Raw genomic sequence first — 24,996 nt, 5'->3', positions numbered from 1 at the left:
CTTGATGTTAATAAATTGACATTGGGACACAAATGTCCGTTATCGTTCAAAACACTGAGGCGGGCACCTGGACGTGATGTCCCTTGCGGGATTTTGTCCAGTACTGTATAAGATAAGATAAGATAAGATAAAACTGCATTTGGACGAGTTATGAAGGTAATGAAAATATCATCTAATATAAATGTAATGATAGACTTGCATGTTGCAGTAGTGCTAGCTTCAGCAATTACTTTGGTACACCATGTACTTCTCGTCACTGCTTTATCATTAATATGATGAACAATATCATTTATTGGAAATTCATGCCCATCGTTTGGAAACGTTTTCATTTGTCCTATATGCTAATATAAATTTCGGTGTTTGTTTCGACAACGACGACAATTAAGAGATATTTGTTATTGACGTTTAATTGAAAACAAATATTTACTAGAAAATGTAAGTAGTAGATTTAATAATCCGAAAAAGACAACGACTCAGCATTCATCGTGCATGTTTGACCTTGTAGTTCAGAGGTTCTCTGCGGTGTGGGAACTTCTCTGTTTTTGTTCACCTGCTCTACTGATACCGTTATTGACAGGAAGCCGCTGCGTTTACATACAAAATTGATCTATAAGAGACATGCATGCACTCTGAGGACGTGAAAACTTGGGTATTAGGTAGAATTCTCCACTCACATTGAGAGAAAAATTAAAAACAGTTACTAATTTTGGTGTCCACCAGAAGTGTGTTCAAGCTTTTTTTTATCGGTGTAACGTCAAGTGGTCGCTTTGATACATATAGATATTGTTTGCGTACTGGTGCTTTTTTTTACGGTTTGGTACTGTGTCCCCTTGTTTGATAATGGTACACTCCACACCTTGACGCGTATTTTTTTTACAAGAGCACGTAGACATTTGAACACCTCGAAGACTATACTACGACACAGTACTGACTGGTTTCAAAATTTTTGTCCACTATGCGGCATCTTCTCTTGTCACTGTCCCTTGTGGCGGCCGCCTGGTGCGCTTTTGTTCCGGCGAATAAATTGACTAAAACAACGACCACCTCGCCAGGTAAGAGAGAACGTTAAAAACAAGAATTATCTCTGGCGTAACCGTATGGCACCCTGAAACGCATTTTGTTCGTATAATGATGTAATGAAAATGTATAGAGCACTGCACCAAAGAACTTGATGTGTAGCCATTATATTATTGTGATCATGTCTACTCCAACTAGCTTAAAAAAGGTACACGCCAGTGCAGTTTTAGAATAAGCTTCTATCGATCAGAAGAAAAAAAACCTTAATGATTTCTTTTTTTCTTTCTTTCTTTCTTTCTTTCTTTCTTTCTTTCTTTCTTTCTTCCTTCCTTCCTTCCTTCTTTCTTTCTTTCTTTCTTTCTCTCTTTCTTTCTTTTGAATGTTCATTTAGGGTGCTACTACTATGGGCACTTCTACCAGCTGGGAGAGGTTGTAGTTTCTGAGACAGGCTGCTGGGGGCGCACCTACACATGCGAGGCGAACGGCATCATGGGCCACGGTATCCCCGGGGAAGACTGTAAGTGACACGTTTTATACAGCTTTTCGACAGTTCTATTCATTATTTACATTTATTACAAGACATGAGGACTCAAGTGTTTTCAACTTATATTTATGCCGCCACCAACACATGAATGGACAACAGACATACTCATTTTCACCTGAAAACTTAGACTAGTAGTCAAATTAGCCTGTAAATTAGCATAAGGCACAAACGTGGCGTTCAGTCAGTTGTAAAAGTCAATGCTCATCTGAAAAATCTTTTTTTCAGATGAGCATTGACTGATTGATTGAGTTTCATATGGTATCCACTGGTTGATGTTTAATAAATGATGGGTCATTTTAGTCTGTATAACGCATAACACAAACTCTGCCGTCCGCGGCTTTACTGGCCGGCTGGATGTTGGGCGGCCGGCAAAAACGATTTAATCAGGCTAGGGTCATTTGATCATGATGAAGGCTACATTACGGACAGCAGAACACTGGAACTTGTTTGTTTCACTGGAACCAGGTTCAGCTGCATGCCCATAGCCTTTCGAAAAAAGTTATCTCTGATTTTTCCTTTGAAATCCTCTCAAAAACGCTGGCTGGCGCTCCCTGGTCCCCCAGACGGTAGGAATACCCCCCCCCCCAAGAAAGTCCTGGCTACGGGCATGAGCTGTTAACTGCCGCATGTTTCCTGATACTCCTCTTGTCTCGTAGGTTGCACCCATGAAGGCGAGTATCATGATGACGGTGAGATTTTCTTCGACAGCGCTGGACAAGTCTGTCACTGTTTCGGTAACTCCACAGCGTCTCCTGTACCCACATTTTGTCAATGTACGTACCATAACGTTACACCATCACGTTAGCATGTCGAAATATAAACGTTTTAATGATGTGCTTCTTGTTGTTAGGTTTACCTCCGCAGAAGGAAAACATATTGTTTTCCCTTTGTTTCTTCTTCCTCTTCTTCTTCTCCAAACACATAAGGTCAATGACCTGAACCAGACGTCTGTCACCATGGTAACTAGTGTTGGGTTACATCATGTTGCAATTTTATAGCAGGAGGGATTTAGACTCCTGTCTGACCATACATATCGATGTGCTTGAGTAAGAACAGAGAAGACCATATGCGAAGGTAAACATTAAACATTATGCACTTGCTTTGCAAATGTTACCTTTCTAGTGTTCAAATTTGATTGGTTCCAGCTCTCAGTGAGTTCATGATGTCTGGGTGAGAGGAGAACACACGCTGCTGATTGGTCCAGCGGACTGATGACGTCACCAGCGGGTTCCATCGATCCAACATGGCGTCACAACATGCTGAAACATCGCCCAGTGTCACTCAAATAAAGAAATAAAACTATCATGGGTACTTCCTTGTGATTTTGTTTGTCTTTAGTACAGTCACGGAGTTAGGAAAGTCGAACTTTACGATCATCCTATAAAGTATCTCTTTAAGATTTTTTTTGCCTTTTTTTGTTCAAGCACAAAAAGATAACACACCTTTGCCGCACTCAAGCGTTATGCTTATATTAGTATCTCCACTGAATAAAATAGACATCATAGACAAGATACGAATACGAATCATGGAATGTTACATGACAAGGAAAGAGGAAAGGGTGAAAGGGTCAGGGGTCACGTTTACCTGCCCTGTGAACCAAATCCTTGAGCTGCCACATACGTGAGGGACCAGGTGTTTAGGGTTAGGGCTAGGGTTAGGGTTGATATTACAGATAGGGTTAGAGTTTGGGTTTGAGTTGGGATCGTTGTTCAGGGCTATGGTTAGACTTACGATTGGGGTTAGGTTAGGTTGGGTTAGGTTTAGTCTCCCACATCACGACTAAAACCCTCCCACCCATTGTCTCAAACCCCCAACTAGTGTCGGAGTCATGTATTTGGCAGGATCATGTATTTGACACCTCAGTGCACCTGCTTATCTATATGAGCTCGTTCCCAGGTCAGCCTGGTACATCCCCTGGGAAGGACAGACACGGAAGTGCGTGTCGCCATCAGCGGTATCGCCATTACGGCAGCGAAGTAACTTCAACTTCTACGTGGCCTTTTTACACCTTCATAAGACCTACTACTACTACTATTACTACAAGTACAACTGTAGTACTATTGTGTGGTGGACTTAACGACGATCAGCTACAGGATCTTTCGGAGGAAAAATCAACCTGTAAGGTTTGAGAAAATTGTTCTTGGTTCCGTTATCATTGATGCGGAACCTGTCTATAGTGTACGTGTATTGTACAGGGGGAAATATATGCCATGTAGTGAATAAGGTTTGCAAGTCAATCAATTCTTCCCTACCTAATGGATCACAGATACACTTTGCCTTGTCTGTGTCCTATATGCGCAATGTGAATATAACTGTGCCTACAATAAAGAGCTAGGGATTTTCTGTGTACATGTACAGTACACAGGCTAAACTACTAACGTTAGAAGACAAAAATTCATACAAGAAAACATGGGACCAAAATAAGTACAATTCTCTACCGTTATTCATGATTAGCGAAACCAATTAGTCTTAAACCTGCTTGGTGAAACTAGTGGGCCACTAGTATGGGCGCCACCGAAACTACACCACACCCTGCCCCTGGCATATGACCCATGTTGTTCCACTGGTGCGCATGTGGATTGTGACGCTAGCATTCCCTCCCACCCTCCATTCACACACGCGGTACATTGGTGAATGTCCTTGGTGAGAGGTATATCATACATTTACAAATGAAAAATAGCTGTTTATAAAACGGAAGCATAATTTGTGATCATGAACGTCACAACTTCAGGGTTCTTGAAAAGGTAGCTGTGGAGACCACGAAGAAGAACACACCACCAAACACTCAATGCCGTACGCGTCCGTGGCAGTGCCATTGAAATGTCCATTCAACACTGTTAGTCGTCACATGCCAATGATTTCCGTCAACACTGCAGAACAAATAGAACGGTGGAAGAGAGAGGGGGGGGTGTCCTAGTAAAATTTGTTGTCCTAGGCATGTAGCACTCGGATCTAGAGAGTTTATAATCCATTAACCAGAAAGGAAACATTTGCAAAGCAAAAAAAAAATGCATCATATTTACCTTCGCATATGGTCTGCTCTGTTAATTCTTACTCAAACACATTCATTCATATGGTCAGACAGGAGTCTAAATCCCTCCTATAAAATTGCAACATAACCCAACACTGGTTACCATGGTGACAGACAGTCTGGTTCAGGTCATTGACCTTATTGGTTTGGAGAAGAAGTGGAAACGTATCAAAAACAATACGTTTTCCTTCGGTAAACATAATGATCGACGTCGAGTGTGTGTCGACAAACCACCATTCTTTTGTCTTTTCTTGGATTACAGGAGTCAGTAAGGCGACATGGAGTCCCTGGTTGAAGAACTGACCTGTCCGGTCTGCCTGGAGCTGTACGAACAGCCGGTTCTCCTACCCTGCGCACACAGCCTGTGTAAGACGTGCGCTGGTGAAGTTTTTGCTGAAGCCGCCAGGAAACCGCCTCAACAAGCAGCTGGGCAAGAGGCGACGCCCAAGGTACTAAGTAACACACAAACATCAAAACTATGATTCATATGAATGGAATTTGCCGGATACACACACATGCCATATAGATCAACATTGAAAGTAACCCTACTCGTATATAAGGTATGGCGTCAGGCCATCAACTCAATTAAGAAAACATTGCAATTGCAAGAAATTTTGGACTTACCAATTAAGCCTCGGTCACAACTCGCCGTACGTGCTTCTGCGTGCTGTCTACGTGCAAAAACGTGGGCAAACGTACAGCATCCGTGCGTGGTGAGTACCGCCTCCGTACGGAATCCTACGGATTTGGGAGCACGCAGACACGCCGTAGAACCTTAAGTGCATGTAATACTTTTTCTACGTGCGGTCTGCGGATTTACCACCCGTGCGTGCGAGTACGTGCGACGCGCGTGCCCCGTACAGCCTATGAGCGTGCAACGTACGGACTCCGTGAGTCTAACTTCACTATTCTCACGTGCAATTGCTGTACGGACAGCGCACGAAGCACGTGAGTGCCACGCACGGTGCTTGCGTCATCCGTGCTTACTCCTCACTTCCCAGTTGACCTGCTCAATGACCACGCAGAACACACGTGCACCATACTAGGTGCTCCGCACGTGCAACGCACCTTATTTCTACAGTATATAAAGACGACTTGACGGGCGACTGCCAACTCGTCTCCAAGATGCCCAGGAAGGCTCAAAAGAAGTCTACCAGACAAGATCCAAAGAAACGGGCCGCGGAAGACACCAGGGCGGCTAGTGATGATGAAGTTATCAGGAGGTGCACGCACTTACAACGTGCGAGTGAGTAAGGAAATCGTGCGCACGCCGCACGTGTAGGTACGGCCTGTACGCGGCAACGTGGCAATCGCACAGAGATCGTACGTTGTAAGCACGTACAACTCACTTACCACTTGCGCAACGTACGATGCACGCAACCGCTGACGGCCAGGCGTGTCGTGCAGACCACGTACGTACACCTTGCGAGTGACGTACTCCCTCGGCCGGCCACCCTACGTTTGCAGAAAAAACGTAGCAGACGTAGCCACGACAAAAACGTACGGACAAAAAGCACGCACGGCGAGTTGTGACCGTCGCTTTAGTTGCTACCATTGCATTTGAAATGGTAGCAACTGTAAACAGAAACAGACTGTACAATGGTGGCAAATACTTTGGTAATTTCATTTCAGTTCTGTTAAAAAGTAAACACTATCCGACTTTACTGACATTTACTACCATTTGTAGATGCAAATTTTCATGTCTCCTGTAGCAGGCTCTGTGCCCCAGCTGCAGGCATGAGTTCCAGCTTCCCGAACTCGGAGTGGAGGGCCTCCGCCGGAACACCACGCTTCAGAACATCGTGGACCGCTACCGGGAAGCAAAGAACACTGCGGCGGTCACCAAGGCGGTTCCCTGTCAGATGTGTGACCAGGAACCACCAAACAACGCAGTGAAAACCTGCCTGGATTGTAACAATTCCTACTGCGAAACGTGTTTGGCGACTTTTCATCCAATGAGGGGAGGCCTGGCCAGGCACACGCTGACTGAAGCATCGGCAGCAGCTCCTAAAGTACTCATGTGCACTGAGCATCCACAAGAGAAGGTAGGACAGAAGAAACTCGTAATTACTTCCTTGATGTTTTCGTTGTCTCTGTTTGTAGGAATAAATTGGTTAGCATGACCCCACGAGGTAGTGCTCTACCAAAGTTTCCTTCCTAAATGCATTCAGAATGGCAAATGGATCTTTCGTATGATGCTCATTACTATTCTCCCTCAGGTGAACATGTACTGTGCGACAGACCAGAGTCTAGTCTGCTCTTTGTGCAAACTGGTCGGAAAACACAAGGACCACGAGGTCGCCGCAGTGTCGGACACTTTCCAACAGAAAAAGGTAAATACTAGTACTAGTATGTAAGACATTAGCAGGAATATGGCTGGGGGGAATGGTACACAGGGTAAACATGATTAAGCTTATTTTTCTTTGTTGTTTTTTGTAGACCTCTATCGGTGGGCGTGTTGCGGGACTGATTCAGCAAAACGCTGAAGTAGAGTGTTTCGTGGATAAGATCCAAGGAACCATGACCAAAGCTGAGGTATGAAGATGTAGTGTGAATACAACGTGTCCCTCAAGGTTGCTTTAAACTAAATTAAAAATGCTACGTATGCCAAGCAATAGATAGGTATACGTGTGTCTGATTGTTCATCTATATATTCTCTGGACTGTCCCAAATGATATTCCTTTTCATGAAATGTACTGATAAGCATACATTTTGTGGTTGCTTCGTGTCTGGATCGATATAAAGTTCTGCTACGAAAACGCTTTTCTTATTTCCATGCAGCAAAATTGTACCGACATTCAGGAGCGGGTGGAGGCCTTCGCCCAGACTCTGACTACTGCCATCGTGAAGAGGAAAGGCATACTGCAATTAAAGGTTGCCGTAGAGAAGGACCAGAAGCTGAGGACCCTGGGTAAGCAGCTTGACCAATGGGCAGACACCGGGACGGGCATCACAGCTGCTATCGCAGAGGCGGAGACACTTCTGAATGAAGAGGATCCCATCGCCTTTCTACAGGTACAAAAGCACTACTCTGATTTTGCACAAATAATCATTAACTGTGCTATTGTAAAATACAGTGGCATTTTAATAAGCTTGAGGTCTTTATTCAGGGTACCAATCAAAGATGTAAAAAAAAGTGCAATGTAACTTAATGAACTGCGATGTTTTATAATGGTCAGAGTTAATGTAACTAAGTGACAGGATTGAAACTGAAACAAGGGATAGCCTTGCCATAAATGTATGAAATGGTCTTTTAGATATGAGCAATAAAGATATTTATCTTTCCAGGCATCTAAGGCGGTAGAGGACAGGTAAGATACTTCACTTACACCTTTAGTAACCCATGGCTATATACTAGGCTAGGCCTGTTGAATAAACTATGCCAGTTACCAATTCGTCATCTACGGAAATTATGGTCATTTGATGTACAAGTAGTTTTGATTCCTTGAAGCCAAAAATGCAATTTTCATTTATGTAGATCTTCTTTCATCAATGTTTGATGCTTTGGTAACAAAACACAAGAATGCCAAATATTGTTACGGTATGACATGAAATGATCCTTGAAACTTGATCCTTGTATTGCCAGGATTGCTGCCTTTAAGTTCCTGGAGGAACGCAAGTTGAACACCACCGACCAGTTCGTCCACAACACTCTTGGGGTCTCCGACCTGGAACAGAGGGTGTCAGCACTGGATTTTCTGCAAGGTTCGTTTGTACATTCATACTGGCCAACACTGCCATGTTTTTTGATTGAACTTAAATGTGCGAGTTGCATACTAATTACAAGCTGAAGTTTAGTTGTGATCAAAAATGTAGGTTGAACTTACTCTTTGATATGTCCAGATTGGAGTAGATCATAAGCAAAATTGTAGTTACATGGACATTAGATGATATTAAAATGGCAAAGGTTGTATGTTACATTAGATAGACATTTTAGATATACCACAACCGCGAAGACATGTGGTTAACGTTGCTGCTAAATGAAATTTTCCCACTATTCAGCTCCAGAAGCGCCAAGGATGCTGACCGACCAGTGCACGTCTGGCCCTGACTACATCACCGTTTGCTGGGCTGCAGGGGGGAACACGCCTGTCGACAAGTACAAAGTTTGGCATGGAAAAGCAGGCGAGGGCCATGTCTTGCATGCGCAGCAGACAGTTCCCTCCACAACCAAGTCCATCAAACTGGAGGATTTGGAGGAGAACACTACTTACACGGTTGTTGTTGTCGCCATCAACGAAACGGGACACGCAGCATCCCAAACAGTGTCCATCGAAACAAGACGTGGTGGTGAGTTATGTTTCTTCGATCTGTAGGATTAAGCTGTTTCCAACGTGTACTAAGGTGTACACCTGTTGTACTTCTCATTGTGTGCCGCAAAAGCTATTCATACTACGTACCATGTACGTTCAAATGTCCTCGTTTACGGGGAATTAACAGTTTGTTTATTTGACTGTTTTTTAACAAGACCTCATAATACAATGCTAGTATGCCATCACTTTCCTCAGAGATTAGCACCCCCTCCCAAGATGTGAGCAAAAAATGAAATTTGAACCTCGTTATAGAGGCATACATTATGTACTCCTACACATGTGTAAATGTTGTCCAAAAACATGAAATTGATGCTGACCATTTTTCTATCTCATGTCAGGTCAGCTGCAGTTCAAACTTGACAAAAACACAGCAGAACCACCAATGGTCGTGGCCGGTGATGGCATGTCTGTTACATGCTCTCAAAATGTTACTGACGTACCTCTCCGTGGCCAAGCGTATGGTTTCGCCCAAGGCATCAGCCGACCATATTATGAAGGTTACGGCGAGCCCGGATCATTACGGGGCTACAACCGACCACCCAAAAGTAAACCACTTTTAGACTCAAGCGTGTTGGGTGATGCTGCCATTGGGAATGGACAGCGCTATTGGGAGGTAAATGTGACGGGAAGCTCTGATTTTGGTTTGGGTGTAGCCTACACTGTGCAATTACAGCAAGTAATGAGGGTAGATCGGTTCCAGCGGCGCGGTCCACTTAACTTAAAACAGCAACAGCAATATAAACATGTACGAGTATCAATGATGTATGCTTCTTTTTGTGGGTACGGGCCCAACGGTGACAAAACGTACAAATTTTCTTATGTTGGGATGGACGGGAAGGTTCATATCATTCCACCCGATCATGAACGCAACTTGACCAAAGTGGGTGTCCTTCTTGACCACAATGCCGGCTCTATCTCGTATTATGACCAAAACCACCGCCTGATCACGTCACAGGCTGAACAGTTTTCCGAGCCTGTATTTCCTTGTCTTGTTGTGAAGGATCAGGGAGGCACACTCAGTCTGGTACAGGACTGTGTCTGGCCCGATGGCTCAGTCTGGTCTGTGCCTGGCCCGATGGTTTAGAGTGATAGACAGAAATAATTTGTTTACAACAGTGTGTAGTACGCTAAATGTTGGATACATCTATCTGGAATCATTGGAAATGAGTAAAAAGTTGGGAATGAGGAGGAAAAATTAAACAAACTCTTGAAACGTAGCACTTTATTGTATCTGACATATTTGGAAGGGTCATTTATAGTAATGTCTTCTTATACTGAATTTTCTGTTCATTCATTTGTAGAATATCTGGAATTGCTAGTTGTATCTATCTGACCAAATAGTGGCCAAAAGATATGAACTTTTGTTTAACTATTATCTATTACGTAAACCAGACTATTACGTTTTCAATGATGACTACATACCTGCAAATGCACATCAGTTTTTGTGATTTCCTATCATTAATTTCATATTATAACAGTTTAAAAGTTCATCTTTGTTGATAGAAGTCATTTTGTAGAAAGATTAAAATATAACTTCTAACACAATGGGAATATGGGACGTTATAGAAATGGTGGTGCTGTTCGGTGGAAAAATTATCTTCATTATCTTCATACATTTAATTGTGTTGGACACTATAGTTTAATCCGGAATGATGTAATAGTGTTTAGCCCAGACGTTGCGAGTGTGGCTACAGTTTTTTGCCAGACACAACATCATTGTATAATTCCATCCTCATGCCAGATTTGCTAAATCCAATCAGTTTTGAGGTTTTGCTCGATGATCTTTAGTGTAAAAAATATTGCAATTCATAGAAGCATCAATGATGTACATTAATGTACCGTGTACAGATTTTTCATTAAAGAAAACATGGAAACTCTGCTTTACCTTTTGTGCTTCTTGTGGTTGCTATCTAAGACTTTGTTTACATTTCTATCAGTAAAGAGTAAAGCAAACCCGGACGATTTAGACTGATATTTAGGGACTTAGATTTAGACTCCTGTCACCATTTACTAAGTATATATGAATGTGTCTAAGTAAGAATTAACAGAGCAGACCATATGCGAAGGTAAACATTATGAATTTGCTTTGCAAATGTCATTTGTAATTATAACATTGAAGATGCCGAATCTTGGTGAATCAACCGGCAGAAAATCTCAGGACTATAAAAGTGCACCTCTCGACCGATATGTGTCGTTAGTACTATAGTAGTATTTTACCGTTAGAAATGCTCAGGGGTACGTAATGAATAGGTGAGTACTTGAACAGGTCAAAGTTCAATGGGCTCTGTGCGCAAGTCTAGCACCACAAATCAAACAAGTGCTACATTGCTGAATCAACGAGGTTAAAAAGGGTTGGATTCTACATGTATTAATACAGGTAAGGAAAACAATTTTATCATTACTTGTTTGGAAGTCAGTCGGTGCACTTTCTCCGCAATTAGTTGTAGCATACATACGAAATCATCACATGAAATGTCTTCAGAATACCTGTAACGTTACATGTGCTAGCACAACAAATATGGCGGATGTAATATTCATATATTGCCCTCTACTACCTCGGACAATTTCAAGCTAAACATACCCTAAATTGAAATCTCTAGCGTGCAGAAAAAAATCCCAAGCTGCCTGTTCATTTGTACATCTAACCTGTAATATCTTTGAAAGGTCTTAAGCATATGGAAAACCCTTAACTATAAGGTACTCCAAAAATGATCGTGTAACAATGTCGTCGCCAGACAGCGACCTTTGGACTTGCGGTCTCCGGCAAGGTTTTAAAGAATACCGTGCAAAATGTTGCTGGCAACTCGGGGTGGGCGTGGGGGACTTCATGTCGTTTAGCTGCTCATGGTTTAATGTGATAAATCAAATCTTCCAGACAGTGAAATGAAATGGAACACAATGTCGAAAATACGGCAATTAGTAGAGTATGGGAGAGAGGGGTTACGGGTAAGGACTAAAGTGCAAAATGTGGTGCCATATGAGTTGAGTGGGTCAAAGGGGAGTATGTTTTCGAGATGTAAGCATGATATGGATAATAACATTTTAGTCCTTTCAGAGTTGTAAAGTTTGCAGTGCAACAACAAATAGTGTTCTGATGTCTCATGTGGATGCCCACATTTGCACTCAGGACTACTGATACGGTGCTGCTGGAACAGGTGTTAGTTCAGCTGCTCATAGTTTACAGTTCGGAGAAGTGTAATGGGCTTTCATTCATGTCCGTTCGAGCTCATGCAAGCTCTGACAAGCCTAGCCGTCCCTTGATTATAGGAGTCAGTAAGGCGACATGGAGTCCCTGGTTGAAGAACTGACCTGTCCGGTCTGCCTGGAGCTGTACGAACAGCCGGTTCTCCTGCCCTGCGCACACAGCCTGTGTAAAAAGTGTGCTGGTGACGTTTTGGCTGAAGCCGCGAGGAAACCGCCTCAACAAGCAGCTGGGCAAGGGGCGGCGCCCAAGGTAACACAAACATTCATATGAATGGAATCTGTCGAATACACATACATGTCATATACTAGTAGATCAACATTGAAAGTAATCCAATGATGGTAGGCTATGACGTTCTGATTTGCCGTGTCTCCTGTAGCAGGTTCAGTGTCCCAGTTGCAGACATGAGTTCCAGCTCCCCGAACTCGGAGTGGAGGGCCTCCGCCGGAACACCACACTGCAGAACATCGTGGACCGCTACCGGGAAGCAAAGAACACTGCGGCGGCCCCCAAGGCGGTTCCCTGTCAGATGTGCGACCTGGAACCGCCGGCTGAGGCTGTGAAAACCTGCCTGGTCTGCGACACCTCCTATTGTGAAGCGTGTTTGTCAAAATACCATCCCATGAGGGCGGGACTGGCCAGGCACACGCTGACTGAACCATCGGCAGCAGCTCCTAAAGTACTCATGTGCGCTGAGCATGTTCAGGAGAAGGTAAGCAAGCCTTGATGATTGTTTGATGATAGCAGCATTACCAAGATTCCACGGGAAATAAACTAATAGAATAATACAAAGATTTTTATTGCTACAAAGCAAACATGTGTATATATCAATGATTGTTCATCATCATACCATCTTTCCTTCAGGTGACCATGTACTGTGAGGCAGACGGTTGCCTCATCTGCTCCATCTGCAAACTTGTTGGAAAACACAAGGACCACGAGGTCGCCGCATTGTCGGACACATTTCAACGGAAGAAGGTAAATGTGTATGTAAGGCATAGGTGGGCATAGCTAACATGACATGTGCAGAACATATTGATATACTGCATTTACATTCATGGCCTTTATTGGTTGAGTTCAGGAATAGATATCTGATAACTTGCTTGCCCTTTGTACAGCCATTTCGATTGACTAGGCAGCCAAAAACAGTTAACACAATGTTACTTATCACAAGTATCCCAAACCTTCGAAAGGAAGGGTTTTATCAATTGTACACAAGACTCAGTCGCTGCCTTGTTTACTGTCAGAAAATATTGAATTACTTTTGCTAAGTCTTGCTCCATACCTCTGTTGATTTTGCAGGATTCTATCGGTGGGCGTGTCGCCGGCCTGATTCAGCAAAATGCTGAAGTAGAGTGTTTTGTGGATAAGATCCAAGGGACGATGACTCAAACTCAGGTAACGTTGTGTTTCTCTAACCTTACCTCTTTAAATAGCCCTGCATACAATTCAAACTTGGCTTGGTTATCTTACCAAATATTTGTCCAGTCTCACTTTGAACTGAAATATTCTTTCAATGCAGGAAAACTGTGCTGGCATAAAAAGGAGTGTAGATGCGTTTGCCGATAAGCTGGCTTTTGCCATTGCGAAAAGGAAGAGCGAGCTCCATACAAAGGTTGAAGAAGAGAGGAACCAGAAGCTGGGTACTTTGGGTCAGCAGCTCGACCAATGGGCGGACACCGGGACGGGCATCACAGCTGCTATCGCAGAGGCGGAGACACTTCTGAATGAAGAGGATCCCATCGCCTTTCTGCAGGTACAGATATGATATTGATTTATTCGGCGAATTGTTTTGTTCACACTGCAATCAAAATTATCCAAAATTGTGTGAAAAGTTTCAGTTTTAATGTAACTTTATTATGTTTTGTCTTCCAGGCCTCTAGGATGGTGGAAGACAGGTAAGCGCTCTTTTATAAATCTCAGATATTACAAACTATACATTTGTAAGCAAGCGCAAGTAAGCCATCAACCTGTATACTAAATTTTTATACTGTTGTAAAACCATACGGATAACGTATCGATGTATTATATAAGATGGTATGATTTTTGAAAGGCACAGAAAGGAAAAGAAGTCACATATTGCCATCTGGCCATGGTGACTTCTCGTGTCATATTGGACATGTTAGAATTGTGACATGACCAGAAGTGTTATTGTATCGACAGACTCGCTGCCTTCGCACACTTGAATGAACGTAAGCTGAAGACCACCGACCAGTTCACCAACAGCACTGTTGCGGTCTCCGACCTGGAGCAGAAGATATCGTCACTGAGCTTTCTGCAAGGTTCGTTCTATAGTTTTGTGATGTTGTTCCACACTATCGTTAGCATAATGTGCTTTTGTCAAACATGTGCATGCACAGAATGGGTGTTAAATCTAGGATCAGGTCAAGTTGCATGCCAATGAAAGTCGAAGTTTAATTGTCGGCAAAAATCTTGCTTGAACTCTACTTTAATGTAATCTACGGTTTGCTTGTTTTAAGAGCCTACCCATCATTTATATGTCGTATCCAGATGTAATATATAAAAGTGAGAAGTATTGCACAGATCTGACAGGAACATTAGGGGGTAAAATTGTGTGTTGTTGTAACGTATATTAGATAGACACCAGAAGTGTGAAGACGTGGTAAAGAAAAAAAGTGGCTGGAACTAGCAGAGATCCATTTATTTTTCCATTATTCAGTTCCAGAAGTGCCAATAATCCTGACTGGCCAGTGCACAGCTGGTCGTGACTACATCACCGTGTCCTGGGCTGCAGGGGGGAACACGCCTGTCGACCAATACAGCTTCTGGTATAGAAAGGCGAACCAAAGTGACTGGCAAGGCACATTCTTCACCAGCAATACCTCCATCATACTAAAGTCTTTAGAAGAGAACACTGCTTATGCAGCTGTGGTTGCCGCGACCAATGCAGCAGGAAACGCTATGTCCCAACCTGTGGACATCAAAACTAAACGCGGTGGTAAGTATTGTTTTGTTAAGTACTAGTACCCTGTAGCTGTGACGGCACTGTTATCGCCTCCTTGTTCAAAGGTAACCTTAATCTGTACACACCATGCATGTATCCCAATGTAGTCACAAATGACCAGAAAACATCAGTTTTTAAGCAGCCTTATGCAACATAAGATAGCATTTTTAAATGACAATCTTATGTTAGCTTTGCAGTTTGCTCTATGCGGGTCTTCAGAATCAATGGTCATCACCAACAAATGCATGTCTGCCACGTACTCCAAAGACGTCCGTTCAACGTACAACGGGCGCCACAACCAAGAATTCAACGAAGGAGTCGTAACGACTAATGTTGTAATTGATAAAGGACGGCACTATTGGGAGGTAAATGTACAGGGAAGTTCTGATTTTGGGTTAGGTGTTGCGGTGACACGTCACCCAAGGTCAGAAAGTGATCGCAACGTTAGGAGGCCGAGGCCGAGGGGTTACGGTAATTTTGGGTATATGCAATATATGAATTCTTCTCCTGATTCTTCTAATTCTGGAGTCTATGAAACACAGAATATGCCTTTCACCTTTGATTCAAGGTCAATGCAACATGGTATCAATGCTTCTTTGTCTGAGGTTAACCGGAATGGTGAAAAAATATACAATATTTTTTTTGCTACAATGAATTATAGGGCTTTTTGGGATCAGATCAATCCATTGGCATCTAAACATTTGACTAAGGTAGGGGTTGTACTTGACTGTGACTATGATCGTGGTTCTATCTCGTATTATGACCAAAACCACACCCTCATCACGTCTCAGGATGTACAATTATCTAACATGGTATGCCCCTGCTTTGTTGTAAACGATCCGGGGGGCACTCTTACACTGGTACAGGACTGTGTCTGGCCTGAAGCTCTGCAGTAATCAACAGGCAGATATCAGATTGTACACGTGTGTTGTGTAGTACAGTACTTTTCGACATTTCAAACACGAGTATATCTGAAATCATTTTGTGAACGAGTAGCTACAACATCAGTTTTAAATTTTCATATCATCTATCCATATAAATAATTCAATATTTTTGTATTGATTGAGAATGTCCGTAGACTTTATTTTGCCAGCTTGATGCTGTGCATTTGTAAAACGTTGGTAATGATGAATATTGCTGTTTATGATTCATACAAAGATTCAACATGAGTGACACATGTATGAGCAAGAAACGATTCACTAATACCGAATAGAATACAAAATGTCAAGTTCACTCTTTGTTTAGAAAGACCATAATGTCTAGGCAATTGTGGTTCTGTCATCGGCATGGAGTGAATCTCTAGAAATCTGTAACAACATTGCATTTGCCCTAGGAACTGAGAGAGATCACGTATCACTGTGTAGCACGTTTGTTAGACTAGTATATTGTAAGGAAAGGCCATCTGCTTAATGGTAACTACTTCTCGATTGTACTCTCTTTCCTTTCAGTTGTGTGAAATGTGTATTGCATATCTTTGCTCAAGTTATTAGATTGTGGTTAGATTGTGCATTCTTATATCCAGTAAACCTGATTGGACAGAGTTTTGATAATGGTTACGTACATTCCTGCAAATACACATAGGGTTTATTTCCTGATTGTAGATCTCGTGGTATAGGAGGGTTTTAATAATTTGGCATTTGGCTAAAATACCACGATTTAATGAAAAAATAAACATAATATCAGTAACATAACATCAGTCATGTACTACCCCAAATCAAGTCAGTATTGACTTTACTTAAGCTTGTTACTCTGTAACATAGAAATGTTGCAATCAGTCATAGTACCGGGGTAAGCAACACACTAATCCACAGTGTACCTGTATCTATATGAGGAAATGTATTCTGTGTAGTTTAGAATAGGTACGTGTTTATGCATATTTGCCAATAAATCGCATAACTCTACATGGAGACTCTGCTTTCCTGCTGTTTTGAAGTTATTAAGTGTTGAAACCTGTCTTTGATTGTCCTTGTGGGTTGATGTACCTGTATGTTTATGTGCAGATGTATTCAATGTCCAACTGTAGTGGTTTACGTGTATAGTCAAGGAACAATACGCACTCAAAAAACTCTTGAAACAGGGAAGATTTATTCAGCCAGTTGTTACGAGAAGGTCTGCAGTATTAGCTACTTTTAATCTAAACCTATTCAATCATACAAAGAGTTGGCTGTATGCATTTTTAGCTGTAGAGTACTTGTCATGCATTGATAGCTGGCAAACAACTATAATTCTACTTGCGTAAGCTGCTGTATAAAACTACAACTGCCTAGCGTGTGTACGCTAAACACTAGAGCTAGCACTGAAGGGCTCGAAAAAACTAATGCCAAAGACGACTTTGAGTAGTCTCCACCAGACTTCTTTTATAGGCTGAATAAATAGTAGAGATCGGCCTAAAAAGGGGATATAATTGGCCAGAGAAGGTGGCCGGGCAGAGAGGTCCAATTCGTGCAGGCAAATTGGACCTTCTCTGGCCGGCAACACCTCCGGCCAATTATATCCCTTTTTTAGGCCGATTTCTACTATTTATTCCGCCTACAAAAGAAGTCTGGTGGAGACTAGACTTTGAGAATGATCGAATTAGCTGGAGACCACAGACATGGTGAGCTCTCGGCAGGCTAGGGCCTTCCCATTGGACGAGAGCACAGCCTTCCCGTGATACTCTCCGGTGACAACCCAGCTGGGCAGAATGCCGCTCGGCAGGTAGAAGGACTGAGGCGGCAGCACGTAGGAGCCCTGGCAGGGAGGGAGACAACAACACACGTGAGTATAGTAAAGCGTTAAACTTTATCCCAACTCACAATTTACACAGAGATCAAATTTTCAGCGACCACCGTCGCCTTCATCAGGATAATTAATGACCAATCACTTCACAACGTGATCTCGCAAGAGTTACGGTTTACAAACAGGTGACCTTATTCACACGAGACGTAAGCAATTGATCAAAAGTGCCAAGGAGTAAGTATCAACTTTTTTTAAATTTCAACATCTAATCACAAGACGTGGTGACGGCACACTCAAGTTTAAAGTTATTTTCACGCCGCCATCAGCGTAGAAGACAACACCATACTCATTTACACCTGAGTGAAGTGAGGAAAGCCTTCCCCAAGGGCACAAGAACGGTTACTAGATTTGCAAAGCAAATGCATAATGTTCACCTTCGCATATGGTCTGCTCTGTTTATTCGTACTCAAATACATCCATATATATATATGGTCAGACAGGAGAATAAATCCCTTTTACTATAAAATGGCAACATTATGTAACCCAACACCAGTTACCATGGTGAGAGAGGTCAACAAATCAGGCCATTGGCCAGGTCAGAAGTCAGTGTTTACACTGAAAATAGAAGGTTTTTCGTTCTGGTTTGCAAGAAAAAGTCCGAAGTATTGTATTTGTGCTTACTTGTTAATGTTACTTACCATTTTGAAGGGGCACATGCAGGGTATGTTGTAGTCAGACAGCGGGGAGGGGCAGGGATCCCCGGGCTGGAGCGGGATGAGGCTGCACAGATCGTCATAGTCACAGGAGCCCAGCTTATTCACGCACGGGATCTTCACCCACTTAGAGGAAACCTGCAAACAGACAGAAAAAAATCACTGCTTTGATGAAATCTTGCTGCAAAAACGCCAGAAATGGCATTTTGTGCCATCCTTTACAAACAACATATTTGAAAAATTGGGAAGATCAAATTGAAAAAATGAGTTAGAGGGGTGTTAACTCATTTTTTCACTAGTAAGAGGCTCTATGAAATCTGTTACTAGTGAAAAAATTAGTTAGAGTGGTGTTAACTCATTTTTTCACTAATATATGATAATTTATTGGGCTAAAAGTACAAACTACGCATTAGCACCACTTTTTCTCTTAACACGTGTTTTACCCACTTTTTCCAATACTAACTAAATAAATGTGCTAAATAATCAAGTCTCAAATTGAACCAAGGTCTTTGCCAAGAAAAGAATGGCAATGAGCAAATATACAATGCACGTAGAAAGCTTGTGACGTCCCCCGTCCAAGTCAAGTCAGCCGTATTTACCTCTTGCGTTGAGGCAAAAATTCGATTCTACGATGTGAGTTACTAACAGAAAAAAATCACAATGATTTGCGACAGAAAATATGGTCAGTTAGTTAGTCTCCAAGTAGATCATACGGTGGCAACTGGCAAGGCAGTACCCATCGGCCAGAGGAATGTCCATTAGCCACCGAAGCGTAATGTATTGACTTAATCTCCAAACAGATCTTTCGGTGGGGGTAAGACACTATCAAATTGGCCAGTCTGTATCCGTTTCCCGACCCAGGTGGTTACAGACTGGCCAATTTGATACTGCCTTACCCCCACCGAAAGATCTGCTTGGAGATTATAATTGGCACTCCTCTGGCCAATGGATACTGCCTTGCCAGTTGCCACCGTATGATCTGCTAGGAGATTACTGGTGAGTACCTTCTTCATGATGGTGACCTGTGCCCTGAGCGGGCTGCTGACCATGACCATGGGCGTGACGTTGAAGCCGCCAGTGATCATGTCGTTGATGTTGAGGGGGTCAGGGGTCAGGGTCCCGTTGATCTTCAGCGGGTCAGAGGGCATCCCGCAGTCAGACACGTTCCACTTCGACATGCGGACCTTAAGCGGCTTGTGGATGAACTGCAGTGACATGACACACGGATATAAATGATTCAAAAATTTCAGATAAAAAAAATTAAAAAATGTCTTCCCTTATTTGCATACCAATCAATAGTTCGTGCTTATGAACCTGCATTTCTCCTGCACGTCTCTAGCGTCGCTGATGAAAGGTAGTGGATACTATCTGAAACGTCTGACCGTTTCCAAAATCATATCGGTTGCTTGAGTAACTGTCTTTTGGCGAATGATTAATAAAACCTGAGTCACAGTGTGACCTCACTACAAAGAACAGGTACTGTGCACATGCACTGGTAGTACATGTTACAGATTTTGTGTGTTGTATAATAACAATGTACAAACGTTCTGTATGATTACCCAAGTCAAAAGAACTATTATTTACCATGTGGCAGACAATCAAAAGTCTGAATTTTAAGTAATTTACACAGCACATTCATTTAAAACCCATAATTTTCGAAAGAAATTACTTTGAAATCTCAGGAAACAGCTATACAATTACAAACCTTTAGTGATTAGTACAGTATGCGTCATTAAAATACATAAACCATAAAATTACTTCTAATCAATCTATACTACCACTCGACTTGTTCCATGTTGCAACGAAATCTAGTGTCAAAGTTCCAGCGGACGTACCAAGTGGGACAAGGTACAGCTGATACACATTTAACCACGAAGGCTGTTTGTGTACTTTGGAATAATTTCACGTGACTGTCATGGGATCATGATTTCATAGCGGGCATTGAAAAGAATGCAAAATAATGTAAAATAAGTATAATCTACTTTTATACTGAAAACTAACAACAAAAACGGCTAAGTAACTACATACTTCATCTTTGTATCTTGTAACGTTACTAACGATGTAAAATACCATGGCTTAAGAAAGGGAAAGGACAGTTAAGTGGAATCTCGAAAAAGTCGTCAGAGAAAGGCTAGACACAACCAAAGTATTTGTAGTTTTCAACCGTAGCTATTGGAAAGTCTGTCAATATTGAACTTTTTAAAGAATCATTTACCCTTTATACTTAAAAACAATATTGAATATCGATATTCTGGTAATCAGCTCAAATGCAAACATGGTTAACGTTACATTATAGGGGGCGTTACCCTACCTTGTCGTTCATAAAGACGCCAGGCATCTCCAAGGCCTTGATCAGCTGGTTGATGTCGTTGAAGTCTAGCTGTGGAGGAGGAGGAGCAGCCGCCGCGGCGACTAGGAGCAAGGCTAACATCTTCAGAGTTGCAGACATCCTGACTGTTCAGTTCGCGTCTCCGGCTACTTGTGTAACTGTGCTTCAGTGAAAAGGCACCGTGGCTTCTGTGGTGGGTTGGCCGTCACGCGTTCATGTGATGATAAACAGGAGCAAAGGTTTCTTGGTGTTGATTTATATAATTAGGGACAAACCAATAGGAACTGTCTGGGGGGGGCGTTGCCCTGAATATGAGACACGTTTCTCTGTAACGTTAGTCACAAATAAAAGGTTGACGTAACGTTACATTCAGGTGGTGCTTCTCAGGTTCAGTTGATGGTCACTTCTAACAATCGAACCCTTTCGTAACATCAAACGCACCGCGAATTCTTTAGTTCCAACGAATGTTCGAATTCGAATCGCTATTCTACTTCGAGAATAAATGAGTTCTTGACTGAGTACATTGCTTCCTTTTTCTCCAGTTTTACTCTCGATGACCCCTTTTACTCTTAGGAAATGTGGAAGGGGTGACTGTAGAATATTTGGGTTTATCCAGTATGGTTTTGCATAACTGTGACCGAGAGTACTGCGGATTGATGCACAAGAGCAGAGGTCAAGTTCGCAATTCACACATTGTTATCAGTATTGTTGATGCGTCTCAAAGTTTATGAGTAGGTCACTTGAGTTTATAAAGCCAACAACTGTGCCCCACACAAAGATGGGGTAAGTGGTAATTTAGTGCAAGTGTCCTTTCTTAGTTTGCGTATTTCATGATTATCACCTAACAGTTACTCTGTTTCGTAGCAAATTCATCAGTAAGCTAACTAAGCTGTGCCCTCAGAGATTCAAAGTGCAAAGCTCATTTCGGATCGTTCCTAATTCTGTGGCTGCTGAGGCTGTTTATGTAAAACTTGTACCTTTGTCCCTCTTGACTCGACCTTTCGTCCGCTAGCACGGACGTTGTATCCAAGACATGACGTCCTTGGACTTTGTCACTTTGCATCTCTGAGGCCACAGCTTAGCTAGCTTACTGATGAACATACTACGAAACAGAGTATACTCGGGTGATATGAAATAAGCAAACTAAGAAAGGGCACTTGCACTGAAGGTTGTGCTCACGTCCAATGGCAAGGCCATGTCCTGCCGAGAGCTCACCTTTTCTGTGGTCTCCAGCTAATTCATGGCTCTCCCCATTTCCAATAGAGCAAGGGTGCTCCCCCTCTCCACAAAATCCTAGAACCACCCTCAAAATGTAAAAATTTAGGGTTTTCTAGCAGTATTTACATGAAAATTCGTGATTTTTCATCAATCGATTACGGACTACCTCTCCCCTCAGAATGGATGTGGAGACCCCTGTAATCCAATCACATTCTAAGTCTTTGGCATCCAGTGGTTTTTTCGAGACCTTCAGTGCTATCTCTAGTGTTTAGCGTACACATTATGCAGTACTGTTGTAGTTTTAGCCGTTTTGCGATGTGGCATCGACCGTTTCAAATGGCATCGACCGTTTCTGAGACAGAAATTAGCACATCCGAAGTCATGAAGCACAACACTTAAATGATGCGATGAGGTTACAAGCTTTAAGGTTAGATAAACGATTTAATGACAAATCTGTAGACTCTATATTAGTAATGTATATCAGTGTGTTGCTGACCACCTACGAATTCCAAGCTGACACGATTTAGTAATACATAAATCTAACACAAGGGCGGAATTATACAATGTTGTTGTGTCCGACAAAAACCGCGACTAGGCTAAACACTGCTGTATCATTTTGAATTAAACTGTAGTAATGTCCAACACATACAATTACATTTGAAGATAATTTTTGACTGAACAGCATCACCATTTACATGGCGTCCCATACTCCCATTGTGTTAGAAGTTATTTTATGGTCTTTCTTCAAAATGACTTCTACCAACACAGATGAACTTTCAAACTGTTATTATATGAAATCGATGATACGAAAGCACTAAGCACTAAACCTGGCGTGCATTTTAGGTGTGTAGTCATAATGATTAAAACTGAAAAGGTAATCTGGTTTACTCAATTACGTAAATTACGTTAACAAAAGTGCATATCTTCAACCATTCAAGACAAATAGATACAACAAACAATTCCAGATATTCTGCAAATGAAGGAACAAAAAATTCATAGAAGTACAAGAAGTTGACAAACTTAAGCAAACGGTACAAGGCTACAAAACGATAAACCAATAACACGATATCACTATCAATCACCCAAAATATGGCAGATACAATAAACTGCTACGTTTCAAGACTATGTTCAATTTTACCTCAATTATGGAATATGACACACTGTTGTTGACAAATTATAAGATATTCTTCTGTCGATCACTCCAAACCATCGGGCCAGACACAGTCCTGTACCAGACTGAGTGTGCCTCCCTGATCCTTCACAACAAGACTAGGATATACCGGCTGGGAAATCTGCTGAGCCTGTGTCGTGATGAGGCGGTGGTTTTGGTCATAATACGAGATAGAGCCGGCATTGTAGTCAAGAAGGACACCCACTTTTGTCAATTCGCGAAGTAACTTAGGCTCAGCAGCACCTGTCAGCTCAGCGCTGTTATGCCCAGGAGAAACCTCGTTCATTCCAGCACAAGAAATTTCGTACGTTTTCACACCGTTGGGCCCTACCCCACAAAAAGAAGCATACATCGTTGAAACAGAAACACGTTGTTTTATTCTACCCCCGAGGCTCTGATAATACGTCGTCACGCAGGCCACACCCAACCCAAAATCAGAGCTTCCCCTCACATCTACCTCCCAATAGCGCCGTCCATTCTCAATGGCAGCATCACCCAACACGCATGGGGGTACCGGTGGTGGACTGTAGAATCCGAGTGTTTGTGGGTGACTCCGGACTCGTTGGAGGCGATCTTGATATGGTTGGTTGAAGCCTTGGTTGGAGCCATACGCTTGACCACGGAGCTGTGCTTCACTAACATTTTGAAAGCACGTAACAGACATACCATCATCGGCCACGACCATTGGTGGTTCTGCTGTGTTTTTGTCAAGTTTGAACTTCAGCTGACCTGACATGAGGTAGAAAAATGATCTGCATCAATTTCATGCTTTTGGACAACATTTACACAAATTTCATATTTCGCTTACATAAAGTAGGGGCTCTAATCTCTGAGTAAAGTGATGGCATATTAGAATTTTACTAGAAAGGCCGACATTTGATTTGGAGCAAACGTAGCGGATGGCTTCACCACATTTTACGACATGGCAAGGAAACAAGGAGAAACACAAAAAACAATTCCTTACATTGATATAACTGTAGTATGAAGTGACAACAGTTGGATAGCTATCCCCTACATTATTGGTTACGATTTTTAATTGCATCATGCAAACTGTTGATTTTCAAGATAAAAAGAAGCGTTTATGCCCCGCATTCCATAGTGCACATAGTGGTGAAGGCATAATTATGAGGTCTTGTTCAACAAGCAGTCAAATAAACAAAATGCAATGTTAATTCTACGTAAACCAGGGGTTTTGGACATGCATGATACACACACATATATATAGTATGAATAGAATTTGCACACAATGAGAGGTACAACAGGTGTACACCTTAGTACACGTTGGAAACACCACAGTTTAATCCTACTGATCGAAGAAACGTAACTCACCACCACGTCTTGTTTTGATGTCCACTGTTTGGGATGCTGCTTGTCCCGTTTCGTTGATGGCGGCAACAACAACCTCGTAAGTAGTGTTCTCCTCCAAATTTTCCAGTTTGATGGACTTGCTCGTGGAGGGAACTGTCTGCTGCCTGCCACGGCGCTCGCCTGCTTTTCCATGCCAAACGTTGTACTTGTCGACAGGCGTGTTCCCTCCCGCAGTCCAGTTAATGTTGATATAATCACGGCCAGCTGTGCACCGGTCGGTCAGGATCCTTGGCGCTTGTGGAGCTGAATAGTGGGGAAAGTGCCAGTTACAATTAGTATGGTACTCCATTATATAACTCAATTAGTATTCTACTCCATATACATATATATGTATGTATGTATACTTACATATTTACACACACACACACACACACACACACACACACACACACACACACTAGACGACG

General features: G+C 42.4%; 5 protein-coding genes across 5 annotated transcripts in view; 3 read left to right on the top strand and 2 right to left on the bottom strand.

Moving 5' to 3' along the window:
- The first annotated feature begins 872 nt into the window (after window positions 1-872).
- On the top strand, window positions 873-2,845 carry LOC109462400. Its single transcript, XM_019758940.1, has 4 exons — window positions 873-1,052; window positions 1,409-1,534; window positions 2,218-2,334; window positions 2,707-2,845. The coding sequence occupies exons 1-4, from the start codon at window positions 956-958 to the stop codon at window positions 2,733-2,735; spliced, it is 369 nt and encodes a 122-aa protein (XP_019614499.1). The 5' UTR covers window positions 873-955; the 3' UTR covers window positions 2,736-2,845.
- Window positions 2,846-3,632: 787 nt separating this feature from the next.
- On the top strand, window positions 3,633-10,587 carry LOC109462398 (E3 ubiquitin-protein ligase Midline-1-like). Its single transcript, XM_019758938.1, has 10 exons — window positions 3,633-3,684; window positions 4,855-5,041; window positions 6,305-6,637; window positions 6,812-6,925; window positions 7,032-7,127; window positions 7,374-7,607; window positions 7,881-7,903; window positions 8,179-8,297; window positions 8,601-8,882; window positions 9,244-10,587. Exons 2-10 carry the CDS (start codon window positions 4,871-4,873, stop codon window positions 9,987-9,989), a joined length of 2,118 nt encoding a protein of 705 aa, XP_019614497.1. The 5' UTR covers window positions 3,633-3,684; window positions 4,855-4,870; the 3' UTR covers window positions 9,990-10,587.
- Window positions 10,588-12,188: 1,601 nt separating this feature from the next.
- LOC109462385 (E3 ubiquitin-protein ligase Midline-1-like) lies at window positions 12,189-16,528 on the top strand. Its single transcript, XM_019758925.1, has 10 exons — window positions 12,189-12,359; window positions 12,487-12,819; window positions 12,972-13,085; window positions 13,410-13,505; window positions 13,630-13,863; window positions 13,983-14,005; window positions 14,271-14,389; window positions 14,788-15,066; window positions 15,262-15,543; window positions 16,521-16,528. Exons 1-10 carry the CDS (start codon window positions 12,189-12,191, stop codon window positions 16,526-16,528), a joined length of 1,659 nt encoding a protein of 552 aa, XP_019614484.1.
- A 1,050-nt stretch (window positions 16,529-17,578) lies between these two features.
- On the bottom strand, window positions 17,579-20,961 carry LOC109462384 (ganglioside GM2 activator-like; the record flags this gene model as incomplete). Its single annotated transcript, XM_019758924.1, has 3 exons — window positions 17,579-17,802; window positions 19,508-19,708; window positions 20,815-20,961. Coding segments are annotated over 3 exons (504 nt in total), but the record flags the coding sequence as incomplete, so codon positions are not given.
- Window positions 20,962-22,573: 1,612 nt separating this feature from the next.
- The window catches only part of LOC109462399 (E3 ubiquitin-protein ligase Midline-1-like), a 3,828-nt gene continuing 1,405 nt past the window's right edge, over window positions 22,574-24,996 (bottom strand). Inside the window, exons 5-6 of the mRNA XM_019758939.1 lie at window positions 24,551-24,832; window positions 22,574-23,950 (exon numbers count right to left, since the gene is read on the bottom strand). Coding sequence (XP_019614498.1) covers window positions 23,247-23,950; window positions 24,551-24,832 — 986 coding nt within the window. The 3' untranslated portion in view covers window positions 22,574-23,246. The remainder of the gene's footprint in view (window positions 23,951-24,550; window positions 24,833-24,996) is intronic.

The sequence above is a fragment of the Branchiostoma belcheri genome, unplaced genomic scaffold, assembly GCF_001625305.1.
Source record: "Branchiostoma belcheri isolate BF01 breed outbred unplaced genomic scaffold, Haploidv18h27 scaffold116, whole genome shotgun sequence".
In the NCBI taxonomy this organism is placed as follows: domain Eukaryota; kingdom Metazoa; phylum Chordata; class Leptocardii; order Amphioxiformes; family Branchiostomatidae; genus Branchiostoma; species Branchiostoma belcheri.
The sequence above is the reverse complement of the archived record's forward strand: the minus strand, read 5'-3'. Positions and strand labels throughout refer to the sequence as shown.

Bases quoted from the DNA above. Each gene is read 5' to 3' on its own strand.
- LOC109462400 (XM_019758940.1), top strand. From the start codon at position 956: ATGCGGCATCTTCTCTTGTCACTGTCCCTTGTGGCGGCCGCCTGGTGC. The intron at 1,535-2,217 runs GTAAGTGACACG...CTTGTCTCGTAG, and splicing joins CGGTATCCCCGGGGAAGACT to GTTGCACCCATGAAGGCGAG. The intron at 2,335-2,706 runs GTACGTACCATA...GATTGGTTCCAG, and splicing joins TGTACCCACATTTTGTCAAT to CTCTCAGTGAGTTCATGATG.
- LOC109462398 (XM_019758938.1), top strand. From the start codon at position 4,871: ATGGAGTCCCTGGTTGAAGAACTGACCTGTCCGGTCTGCCTGGAGCTG. The intron at 5,042-6,304 runs GTACTAAGTAAC...TGTCTCCTGTAG, and splicing joins GGCAAGAGGCGACGCCCAAG to CAGGCTCTGTGCCCCAGCTG. The intron at 7,608-7,880 runs GTACAAAAGCAC...TTATCTTTCCAG, and splicing joins ATCCCATCGCCTTTCTACAG to GCATCTAAGGCGGTAGAGGA.
- LOC109462385 (XM_019758925.1), top strand. From the start codon at position 12,189: ATGGAGTCCCTGGTTGAAGAACTGACCTGTCCGGTCTGCCTGGAGCTG. The intron at 13,086-13,409 runs GTAAATGTGTAT...TTGATTTTGCAG, and splicing joins ACACATTTCAACGGAAGAAG to GATTCTATCGGTGGGCGTGT. The intron at 14,006-14,270 runs GTAAGCGCTCTT...TTGTATCGACAG, and splicing joins TCTAGGATGGTGGAAGACAG to ACTCGCTGCCTTCGCACACT.